At 34.5% G+C, this 12606-nt stretch overlaps 1 protein-coding gene across 3 annotated transcripts in view; it reads left to right on the top strand.

Moving 5' to 3' along the window:
• PYGO1 (pygopus family PHD finger 1) overlaps nt 1-11153 on the top strand; it is a 48532-nt gene extending 37379 nt beyond the window's left edge. For 2 of the 3 annotated variants that reach the window (XM_037743786.1, XM_017543373.2), the window contains exons 2-3: nt 1158-1243; nt 2906-11153. In XM_037743786.1, the coding sequence (XP_037599714.1) occupies nt 1158-1243; nt 2906-4033 (1214 nt within the window). In that variant the 3' untranslated portion in view covers nt 4034-11153. The remainder of the gene's footprint in view (nt 1-1157; nt 1244-2905) is intronic. The other variant, XM_037743787.1, reaches the window with a different exon arrangement.
• Nucleotides 11154-12606: the final 1453 nt, after the last annotated feature.

Genomic DNA, 12606 nt, shown 5'->3' with positions numbered 1-12606 from the left:
GCTATGAGATATTGAGATTGGGTATGAAATTATATGAAGGATTATTGTTAATTTCTATAGTGGTGAGAGTGGCATTGTATTTTGGGGTTTTTTTTTTTAAGTTCTTAGTTTTTAGAAATACATCTGAAATATTTCCAAATAAAATGATGTCTGAATTTTTTTCAAAGTCATACTGGATGGAGAGAGGTAAAGGTGGTGTTGAAAACAAAAGATTGTTCCTTGAGGAATCGATCTGCACATGTACCCCAGAACTTAAAATAAATAAATAGAAAACACAAGATTGAACGTGACTAGATGGTTATTAGGGCTGGGTGATAGGTATATGGGGTTAATTTTATTCCTCTATCCATGTTGTATATGTTCAGAATTCTCCATAATAAAATGTTTTTTTAAAACTGTAAAAATTCCTCTCATAAACTTTTTTAACCTCTTAGATTGATAGTCAAGCTTTTGCTTTCCTTGATCTTATACTGTTGAGAAAACAATTAGAAACATTGTTGCATTTAAACAGTATCTTTAAGAATTAAAAGGCACATACTTTTGATGTCTTAATTATAGGAACTACTTGTAAATCTCTCTAAAGGCATTTATACATGGATTTTTATTGCAGCTACAGCAGAGGTTTGGAAACACACATTCATCAATACAGAAGGCACTAGTTTAATGAATCATGGTGTAGTCACACTATAGAATACTACTCAGTTATTAGAAAATGAAGCAGTTCTAAATATAGTGATATGGAATGATCTTCAGCTAAGAAAGCAAGATACACACCAGTGTATGTCTATCATTTGTGACCTTCCTGCCAAAAAAAAAAAATTATACTTGAATATATCTAGGTTATCTTTGGAAACGTAGACCAGCAACTAGTAATAGTGGTGGCCTCTGAAACAGGAAACCAGATTACTAAAGGTTTGAGAGTGAGAGAGAGACTTTCTTTTTCTCTGAAAGAATAATAAATATGGGAGTAGTGATGAATGGCTATTTTTGGCTGAAACTATGGGAAAGACTTTTTGGAAAATAAAGGTAATGAAAGCTTAGTATTGCTCTTGTCTAAAAAAATAGAAAACATTATCAGGTAAATATAATAGATATTACTTTGAGATACAAAAAATAACTTCACTTATAAGTGGAAAATATCTGAATTTGTTTTTTAGGTGGTGATAGTGGACTGGATGGGTTAGGAGGACCAGGTGTACAACTAGGAAGCCCAGATAAGAAAAAACGCAAGGCAAATACACAGGTAAATTGACATTTTCTTTAATAACCATTTTTCTTTGCTTGTATGATTAGTCTGTTGAGGTAAATTTAAACTTGGTCATAAGTTTTGTTTCGTATCTGCATTCAGATCCAATAGTGAACTCTGCAGTGATTATACTTTTTTTTAAGTCTGTAACTAGTAGCTATTATCACACGGTAGACATACAATAGATATAACAAAAAGGAAGTGTGAGCAGACAAATTAAATGCTTGTCCAGTCACAGTGGCTCGTGCCTGTAAGGCATCCCAGCACTTTGGGAGGCTGAGGTGGGCGGATCGCCTGAGGTCAGGAGTTCGAGACCAGCTTGATCAAGATGGAGAAACCGTGTCTCTACTAAAAATACACACATACACAAAATTAGCTAGGTGTGATGGTGGACATCTGTAATCCCAGCTACTCAGGAGGCTGAGGCAGGATAATCACTTTAATCTAGGAGGCAGAGGTTGCAGTGAGCTGAGGTTGTGCCATTGCACTCCAGCCTGGGCAACAAGAGTAAAACTTCATCTCATTAATTAATAAATAAATAAAATGCTTGTTCTTAGACTGGGTGTGGGGGCTAACGCCTGTAATCCCAGCACTTTGGGAGGCCGAGGTGGGTGGATCACTTGAGGCCTGGAGTTTGAGACCAGACTGGCCAACATGGGGAAACCCTGTCTCTACTAAAAATACATTAAATAGCTGGGTGTGGTGGCACACTCTTACAGCTATTCTGTAGGCTGCGACATGAGAATTGCTTGAACCCGGAAAGTGGAGGCTGCAGTGAGCTGAGATCGCACCACTGCATCCAGCCTGGGTGACAGCATGAGACTGTCTCAAACAAATTAAAATGCTTGTTCTTAAATCTCATTTAAAAGTTTTTAAAGGGCATGAAGCCTGTAGTTCTATTAAAGATTTAAAAATATATAGTAACAATTCTAACATGAAGTAACTGTTCAACTATAATGGTAATTCAGTATTATGTGCATATCATGAAGCAGTCATGATGGAGGCCTCTTTTTGCTATAACTTGTGGTTATAACAAGCAATTATACATATAGGCATTCACGGTTTTATTCTTTATAAATTTGAAGTATACTTTTTATGGTAAAGGCTACTGGTAGATATGGGTGTACAGATTATTGATCTTTTTATCACTTTGACCACCATCTGTTAAACTTGGGAGTATGACTAAAACCAGCAGTTCATTTTTTCAGTCTGAGGCCCAGAGCTTAATGTTTTGGGAATACTTTAATTGTATCTCCCTGAAGTTAAGCTAGGGGAATACTTTAGATTCTGATTGTTGTTATTTAATTTTATGACTATTTGGTATATAAAAGATATTTTAGGTTAGACTGCTTTAGTATTTAAGTGAAAGATTCTAGTTATAGGTAAGCATATTAAATGAAAATTAGGATAATGAAGCTTCTTTTGAAAGTTAAATACTTTTGGAGTTTGAAGTTACAATGGATTTGAGCTCAGAAAATCATACCTTATTTTCTTTTGTAAATGAAATAAACCTCAATATTTTTATCAGCAAGTATAATTAAATACAGTCATAATTGAAAGGTCAAGTGAAGATAATAAATGTAGGTATTAAGGTAACAGGACAATTTTAATAATGTATTTGATCAAAAACATGTATTTTACTTTACATTCTCATTTCAGGGACCTTCTTTTCCTCCATTGTCTGAGTATGCTCCACCACCGAATCCAAACTCTGACCATCTAGTGGCTGCTAATCCGTTTGATGACAACTATAATACTATTTCCTATAAACCACTACCGTCGTCAAATCCATATCTTGGCCCTGGTTATCCTGGCTTTGGAGGTTATAGCACATTCAGAATGCCACCTCATGTTCCCCCAAGAATGTCTTCCCCATACTGTGGTCCTTACTCACTCAGGAACCAGCCACACCCATTTCCTCAGAATCCTCTGGGCATGGGTTTTAATCGACCTCATGCTTTTAACTTTGGGCCACATGATAATTCAAGTTTCAGTAATCCATCTTATAATAATGCACTAAGTCAGAATGTCAACATGCCTAATCAACATTTTAGACAAAATCCTGCTGAAAATTTCAATCAGATTCCTCCACAGAATATTAGCCAAGTTTCTAACCCCGATTTGGCATCTAATTTTGTTCCCGGAAACAATTCAAATTTTACTTCTCCATTAGAATCTAATCATTCTTTTATTCCTCCCCCAAACACTTTTGGAGGTCAAGCAAAAGCACCAGCCCCAAAACAAGACTTTACTCAAGGAGCAACCAAAAATGCTAATCAAAATTCCTCTGCTCATCCACCTCACTTGAATATGGATGACACAGTGAATCAGAGTAATATTGAATTAAAAAATGTTAATCGAAACAACGCAGTAAATCAAGAGAACAGCCGTTCAAGTAGCACTGAAGCCACAAACAATAATCATGCAAATGGAACACAGAATAATCCACGACAACCAAGAGGTGCAGCCGATGCCTGCACCACTGAGAAAAGCAATAAATCTTCTCTTCACCCAAGCCGTCATGGCCATTCATCTTCTGACCCAGTGTATCCTTGTGGAATTTGTACAAATGAGGTGAACGATGATCAGGATGCCATCTTATGTGAGGCCTCTTGTCAGAAATGGTTTCATCGGATCTGTACTGGAATGACTGAAACAGCCTATGGCCTCTTAACTGCAGAAGCATCCGCAGTATGGGGCTGTGATACCTGTATGGCTGACAAAGATGTCCAGTTAATGCGTACTAGAGAAACATTTGGTCCATCTGCAGTGGGCAGTGATGCTTAATCACAGGCATTAACTAAAGTGGGTTTATTTTCCTGTGCATTACAGAAGTTCAGTGACACAAGATTTTAATGTTTTACATTATTTTTTTAAATGCACACACAAAAATATTATTTACATGTAAGTTTTTACTAATAATTCATTTCATTACTAGAGCAAATTTTGTATTGTCTTTGCCTGCTATCCTAAATGAGAATCATGTATATGGGGGTGCTTTAGAAACATTTATAAATATATGTTAGTTGTTATTTATCACAAACAAAAGCCTCTTGAAGCTTCAAAGTAGTATATAACAAATGTAGGCAAGTTTTAACTTTTAAAAGTTAAAATCATTGAAAAATGGATATGTAGTGCTGAACTTTGGTTGTACCATATTAAAGATTTAGTTCAGAAAGTTTATCTAGGATCCACTTAACATGTCTTCACAACATAATATATGTAACTGCAACATGGGGGAAAGTATACATTTTTATGGATTAAAAAAATAATAGTATGACACCAGATTTTTCCTTCACTAGGGTCTTTGGAAGTAATGAATTTCATATTTTCAAGTGAGTTTTCAGGATATTTGTTTGTACAGATACGAGACAGGTCTTAGCATATAGTAAATTCCCAGTAAGTATTTGTTGATTAACTTGTGGATGCTACCACATGAAATTGCTAATATTAGATCAGTTGAAAATTGACTGCAATTAGTAAAATTGGCATAACGTATGTTTCCAGTTGTGCTATATAGAATTATAGTATTATGCTCCTAATTTTCTTTGATATTGAGTTGTTTTATTATTGTTTATTGTTTACCAGAGAAATAAATACTATAGTATCCACAGAAGAATTGTGAATACTTTTTGTATAATTTTGAACTGGGACATAATGCAAATGAGGAAGGAAGAAATATCAATTTGGCCTTAGAGGGCTCTGCTAGCAAAAGAACTACTTAGTGTTCGTTTGAAAAATCTTGTTCTGGGGATCCGAATTTCAAAAATGAACTTTAGGGGAGATCAAAATCCATTTTAAACAAAGATCAATTAAGAGCCAAAGTGAAATCGAACTCAAAAACAACAAATTGAAGGCTTGCAGCAGACTTAAGGAGTTTCCGCTGTGACTGGGGAAAAGTATAAAAATGGACCTGAGTACCCTCTTGAGGGATGATCAAGCATGGAGACAGTTGGAAGTGTGCTCATTAAGATTCAAAACAGCAGAAATCCATTTTTGGAGCAGATCATAACCTGTGGCCAAGAAAAAGTGTACTGTTTGACAACTAATGGTCATTTATACAATCGCTGGAGGCTGGTATCCCTAATGTATTGCCACCATTATCATTGCAACCAAAAAAATTCTGAAGGGTGTTTGATGATCTACAAAGGAGATAATTATTATTATTTAAACCCAAGTGAAACAATGATGGCAGCAGTGTATTATCAAGAAATTTAAATTATGCATGAAAAATGTGATTTAAAAACAATGTCCTTTGGTTAGCACAAGAAGCTACAGTTTTACAGACAAGGTCTCGACCTCACATGTCACAAGCCACTAAAGCAAAGTTAAGTGACTTGGGCTATGAAATTTTGTCATGTCCTTTATCCACTGGACCTTTATCCAATAGACTACTATCTTTATCGTTTGGAGCTTTTTCTAAGAAACAACGCATTCCCCAATTGAGATGCAGTAACTAGAAGATGTGAACAATTTTTATGGTCTAACAAATGATGAATTTTATAAAACTTAAACATTTAATATTCTGTTGGAAGAAAACTGTGCTCCTGATGCATATTTTGATTGAATAAACCTTATTTTTTTAACTACAGTGTTTTAATTTTGACCTACGAAAACAGCAATTTCATATGGTACAAGGTAATAATATAAGGTTTTCTCCATTTACCCTTGACTAGTTAGAGGTAAATACAAAATATTTTCCATAGTTGTAAAATATTTATCTTTACAATTTTAGGAAACAAAATGATATAAACTATACTTCTAGGTACTCCATGTGTGAAAACTTTACCAGTTGAAGCAGGTTAAAATACAGTATTTGGGGCTGACAGACATTTGATGGTGTTCAGTAGCATACTTGAAGATCCCATTTTACTTGGAATTTTTGTTAGACATACATCTCTAAATGTTTAAGGACCTAGTTTTGTTTTTCCTGAAAGTTAATGAGTGCTGATTCTTAATAAATGATGCACTGCATGCTGTATGCCTAGTCATAGCATCAGATCATGATTTATTATTACTCTGAATAGGGCTAGACAGATATTTACAGTAGAACTTTCCAGTGTTCTCAGGAGTTCACTTTACATGGTAGTACCTGAGTTGTGATCATTACTAAAACTGATTATGCAGTTTCTTAAACTCTTTATTTCTTTAAGTTTCAGTAGTTAGCTGTTTTTGTGAAAATGAAATAGCCTCTCCCAAGCTAGTCTAAAGGTATTTGTTATGTAATGTGATTCATTTTCTGTTTCCACATAGTTGTTTTTAAAGACCTGCAAACAGGTCAATTTTTATTCAGGTGTTTAGGTCTTCAAAGCACCTAACTTTAAATAAGAATCTGGAAATATTCAACAGAAAAACTCATGATTCATTCTGACAGTGAATCATAGCCAAACTACAACCATAGTTGATAAAAAGTGTTCATGTGTTTGAGTTCATTTTCTGACAAGTTCTACATTTGTGTCTACATAACGCTAAGTCAAAAGTTATATAGATGCTTTTAGATGGAAAAAGTGATGAACTATAAGAATAGCCAGATGATAATTTGTCTGAAGGAAGGCTATTATACAAACTGAAATGACTTCTTAGGACAAATGATAAACTGCCTTCAACTTTAAAAATATGCAGTGATGGAAAAAAACACAGGTGGAATTGTACGTTTTTTGGTGTAATCCTTTTCCTTCACTGAAAGTCCTCAACACACACACACACACACACACACACACACACACACACACACACACACCAGTTTCTCCTACATCCTTGAGTTTTGCTGAAGTTCAACCCAGGTAACTATCAGTATCACCAAAGCCAGGTTATTGACAGAAAGGTGGGTTTTGTTTTGTTTTGTTTTGTTTTGTTTTGTTTTGTTTTGTTTTGTTTTGCTTGAGACAGAGTCTTGCACTGTTGCCTGGGCTGGAGCACAGTGGCGTCATCTCAGCTCAGTGCAGCCTCCACCTCCTGGTTCAAGCAATTCTCCTGCCTCAGCCTCCCGAGTAGCTGGGATTACAGGTGCCCACCACCACACCCAGCTAATTTTTGTATTTTTAGTAAAGACAGAGATCACCACTTTGGCCAGGCTGGTCTCAAACTCCTAACCTCAAGTGATCTGCCCGCCTCAGCCTCCCCAAGTGCTGGGATTACAGGCGTAAGCCATCACACCCAGCCAGACAGAAAATTAAAAAAAAAAAATCAGTTTCTTTCTCAGAACTTGATTTACTCGTGCACTAGACAATTTCTGGTCCACAGGCTTCTAGGTGTTACTTGACTCACTAATACTGAAACAGCTTAGCTTGTGAAAGATAAATTATTCTTCAGATAGAGTGCTTAGAATTAGATTTGTGATCAGTGTTTTCCTTTTGTGTGAAATACTTTAGAGTACTTCTATTATCATTCTTGTTACCCAGATTAGAAGGTTATATACATAAAACTGAAGATTTTCTTGTACTAGTGCTTATTCTTCATAAACACAATGTAAAGAAATCTAGTTTTTTTGGTGGTTTGTTTTAGAGTCCTAACTCTGCCTAGTTGCAGAAAAAAAAACCTCTTAATAGTATGGGTCATCATGAAATCTGCCAACTTTAATCCAAATAAGTATCAAGAGTCTTCATTCAATATTCTTTCAAACTTGTTTGTCTTGAACAAATTAGAGTTTTAGCATTACTGTTCAATGTACTATAGTAATAGTATTTAATAGTAAGAAAATATATAAGCAATGATTTTTTAAAAGGGAGTTCTCAAGAGTTTTGCATTTCTTTCTGCAGTATATAGAGGTTTCATATGCATGAACATTTGTGCTGTTTTATATTTTTTTCAATTAAAAAATGTTTAAAAGTATCCAGGATCCCAAAGTTCATTTGTAAATAGTGGCTTGGAACTCTACACAATAGGGAAGCTCCTAAAGGCTCATTTAAACCATAATCTAGTTAAATAGTATCATGCTGAGCTCTCAGTTTTCTTTAGGAAACCTATCAATCAATGTAGGAGGGAGAAAGAAACAGAGGTCTTGTCTTTTTCCTGATGTGATTAGGAAGTTATTTGTCATGGGTTTCTTTGCATTTGCCCTCTTACCATGCTAAACTCTGGTGAAATTTATAAGCAGGCTTGTCTTTTCCCCTCCTGAATGCTCTGTGCTTCAACGTTTTATATTTTTCCTCCCCTCAGAAATCCTGTGTCTTTGTGTGACAGTGATAGGCTAGACTTTAAGAGAAAAGCATTTTCTACTAAGGTATAAATGAAGATAGTGAGAAAAGTGTCATTAAATTTCTTTTTTAAAAAAGGATATTTATTAAGAATGCATCATTACTTTCTAACATTTCAGACAATATGACCACATTTCAGATACTGTGGAAAGCAGTACTTTTAGTGAATTAGATGGTACTGTCTGAGGGTACTTTCCGTTTCCTTTAGGTTCTTGTGACTTTTCACCACTTCCTCTCCTCTAATTCTGAACTTGGAGATTTTCTTCTCATTTCTAAATTTTAGTAACTCGTTCTATTCAATAGAGCATTACAAAAGTCACATCTGCATCTTCCTACCTGTGGGACAGTGATGGGAATTTGGAAGCACGTCTGGAGCAAAGAGGCTAGGGATAGCATTAACATATCCCAAGACAAGTGCTGTAGGGGAAATAAAGGAAAGACCGTGGCCAGGTATATGCCAGGCATTAATACACCAGAGGTTGCCTGTATTTAATTTAAAACTTTTAATGAAACTCAATGGATAAGCATCATCTTTGTCATATTTCATCAATAATACTTAACTTGCAATTATATTAAAACTTAAATACCTGTACCTTTATTGTTCTGTAGATGTGTAGATGATGTTGCTTGTTTGTCAAAATATTATCTTTTATAAAAGAAAGTCCTGCTTCTTATCATGATGTATGTGACTTAAATGATTGTTTCATATTAAAACTATTTCTTCCTTATGTACTGTTTACATATACCTCTTTTTGGGATATTAGTTCAGTACTTTTATACAAATCTGAGTGTGTTCCACATTGGTGACATGTATTTTTGCAGTAATTTTTTGTTTTGTTCTTAGAGCATGTCTAAAGTAACACATGCACTAGTGCTGTGGTCTGTGGCAAAATTACTGTAATTCAAATTGGAAAAAAAAATGTTTCCAGACTTTGTCCAACATTTATTCCTATGGCAAAGGAAATTACTATGTAATACTAATTACTTCTTATGCTGGTATGTTTTAAGCTACTCTATGAAGTATGTGAAACATCAATATTTATGCATTAATAGATGGCCTTTCAAATGGGAGAGGGGTAAATTATGGTGTTATCAGCTCATGACGTGTAATACAATAAATCTTAAAATTTTTATCTTCGACTTACAGGTATAATTTACTAAATAATTATCTTAAATGGCAGTATGTATTAGGATTTTTTAGCCCATACTACTAAAATTATATAGTAAACTTTGAACTTATGCTGATATCTCCCAACCAAAAAAGACATCATTCACTTCTTCATAACCAAAATAAGTCGTACTGTGATATTTATCTTCATTTATTAAGACTTGATTAAGATACCATAAGACTCCTCTAATTTACCTGGAATTTTTAACCATTAGTTCAAAGACTTAAATGCTGTTTACTTTGTACTAAATGATGAAAGGATTTGGTAATAAAGGTTATCATCAGGATTTTAAAGAAAAATGTTTAATCTTGAAGACAAATTTTTAAACTTTATTTTAGAGGTGTTTACTTAAGAATAGTAATTTTAAAACATTATTATCTTGTCATTAAGACAAATACTCAAAAGAATTGTAATAAGTAATACTTGGCCAATGCAAATTTGTATATTTGAAATTCTATGCTTGAAAGAAAAAAATGAATGCTTGTGAGTGCTTAAACTGCGTATCTTTTTAAAAATTCAAATTTTAGACATATCAGTTTAAATTATCCTGAATTAATAAGGTTTTACTATATCAATGATGTATATTACAAAATGTCTACATATGTTATGTTAATGATATCTCTGTACTGCACCATTTCGGCATGGTTATGGTATATTTTGTACTTTTGATTGTTGACTGTTGATAGGATTCATATAGCAATAAATCTGACTCAATATTTTTTAAAATGCAGATAACATACTGTATCATCATCCTATTATATTTGACTTGAATGTCCAAAATTTTCATAGGTCTAGATGTTAAAAATTTAGTATTACATGTTAGGGATTTATTTTTGTCTTCTGTTTTCACATACAATTTTTTAGAACTAGGTCTGTTTCAATTTAGATCATAGAAGTTTAAAGAAGTATTAATTCATGAATTGCATTGTGGAAAAATTTAAATAAAGTATGAAATGACTAGATTACCCCAAATTGTTTTCTTTTTAAATGTGGTTAATGACCAGGTTACAATTTTCAGACAAATAAAATTGGCTTAATAACTGATTTGAATATAGTAGATAATGGATAGTTTGACTCGTTAAGGGCTTCCAAGTGTTAAACAAATACATTCTCGATTCTGAATTACGTCATAGTAACTACTTAAATAATGGTAAGCCAATTCTCCTTTTTGAGATATTTAACACAATTTGCCTCTTCTGATCCCATTCCCTTCTTCCCTAAAAACCATGCTAGAATTTAAAATCGGAAGTGTTTCATTTGTCATCTACATTTTAGTTTTTTTATTCTATAGATAAGTAATAAGACAAGTAGATGTTCTGCTGTCAAGACAGTCCATGTTATTGTTGGCCATTCTTTTCAGGGATAATGCTTAATGTCATTTGTGCGTTGTATAAGGAATGTTGTTTATCAGTATATAGACTTACCATTAGTAGAAGTGATGTATGGCAGGCTTTCTTGAATAATATGTATTGTAAGTTTGTTTCCTATAGTGTTATTATGCGTCAGATTCTTTTAAATAAAGCTAGTTTTTAAAGAGAAAAATAACTTTTTTAAGTGTTTGACTTTTATTAGGACAAGTAAGTGTGATAATCTTGGCTATGGGTGAGAGATGCCCAATGTAACATCAAGCAGGGAATAGCCTACAATTTACCAGTGTAATTTTATACTGAAGAGCGAATCAGAATTTTTAGTCAGGACTTGCTGTATACATATTTTTCCTCTGAAGTTTATTCATAAAACTGAGTCCTGGATTTCCTTAAAAAATTGTGAGTATGACATACCTACTTTGATTTTAACAATTTGGGACTTCAGTTGTGTTAATAAAAATTATTTGCAAAAGAATTTTACAACTTCAGCAGCTTAATGATCCCTGGGGCAGAGACACTATTGTAGCAAATATTAAGAACAAACTTGCGGCTGGACGAGGTGGCTCATGCCTGTAAGCATTGCACTTTGGGAGGCCAAAGTGGTGGATCACCTGAGGTCAGAAGTTTGAGACCAGCCTAGCCAATATGGTGAAACCCTGTCTCTACTAAAAATACAAAAATCAGCCAGGCATGGTGGTACCTGCCTGTAATTCCAGCTGTTTAGGAGGCTGAGGCTCGAGAATCGCTTGAACCCAGGAGGCGGAGGTTGCAATGATATAGTGAGCTAAGACAGAAAAAGAAAGAAAAGGAAGGAAGGAAAAGAAAGAGAAAGGAAGGAAGGAAGGGAGAGAGGAGGGGGAGAGAGAGAGAAAACAAACTTGCTTGAATGTTAAGACCTCCAAAGTTTGTTTGAAACAACCATCAGTTGCCTTGAGTCTGTTACAAAAAAGAGGCTAAATGAAATAATGTGTCAATTGATGCAAGCTTGGCATTATACGTAAGAGGTGATAATAAGATGAAATTATCTCAAGGTAAAATTCAAATGCATGAAATTTCAAATTAAACTAATAGGAAAAATAAAAATACGTGTATCTTGCTGAAGTAGCGAGAATATACATATGGAATTCTTATCAAATGGCATTATTAATTGATGCTCTTAAGTTATTTCCTCTATTTTAAACATGTAGCAGTGATAAATATGAAAAGATAAAATTGAGCTCAAAACCATGCTAGGTGCTAGGCTGGGCGCGGTGGCTCAAGCCTGTAATCCCAGCACTTTGGGAGGCTAAGGCAGGCAAATGACAAGGTCAATAGATAGACCATCATGGCCAACATTGTGAAACCCTGTCTCTACTAAAAATACAAAAATTAACTGGGCGTGGTGGCAGGTGCCAGTAATCCCAGCTACTCAGGAGGCTGAGGCAGGAGAATTGTTTGAACCCAGGAGGCAGAGGTTGCAGTGAGTTGAGATGACTGCACTCCAGCCTGGTGATAGAGCAAGAAAACAAAACAAAACAAAGCCATGCTAAATATATCCAGGGACGAGTAATATTGTACAGAAAAAAAGCATAAGCCATGGTGAAGCAGCAGCCTGCCTCTTGAGTTCATAAGCAGAAACTTGGAGTCAG

This window comes from Cebus imitator, unplaced genomic scaffold (genome assembly GCF_001604975.1).
Source record: "Cebus imitator isolate Cc_AM_T3 unplaced genomic scaffold, Cebus_imitator-1.0 Scaffold154, whole genome shotgun sequence".
Lineage (NCBI taxonomy): Eukaryota > Metazoa > Chordata > Mammalia > Primates > Cebidae > Cebus > Cebus imitator.
The sequence above is the reverse complement of the archived record's forward strand: the minus strand, read 5'-3'. Positions and strand labels throughout refer to the sequence as shown.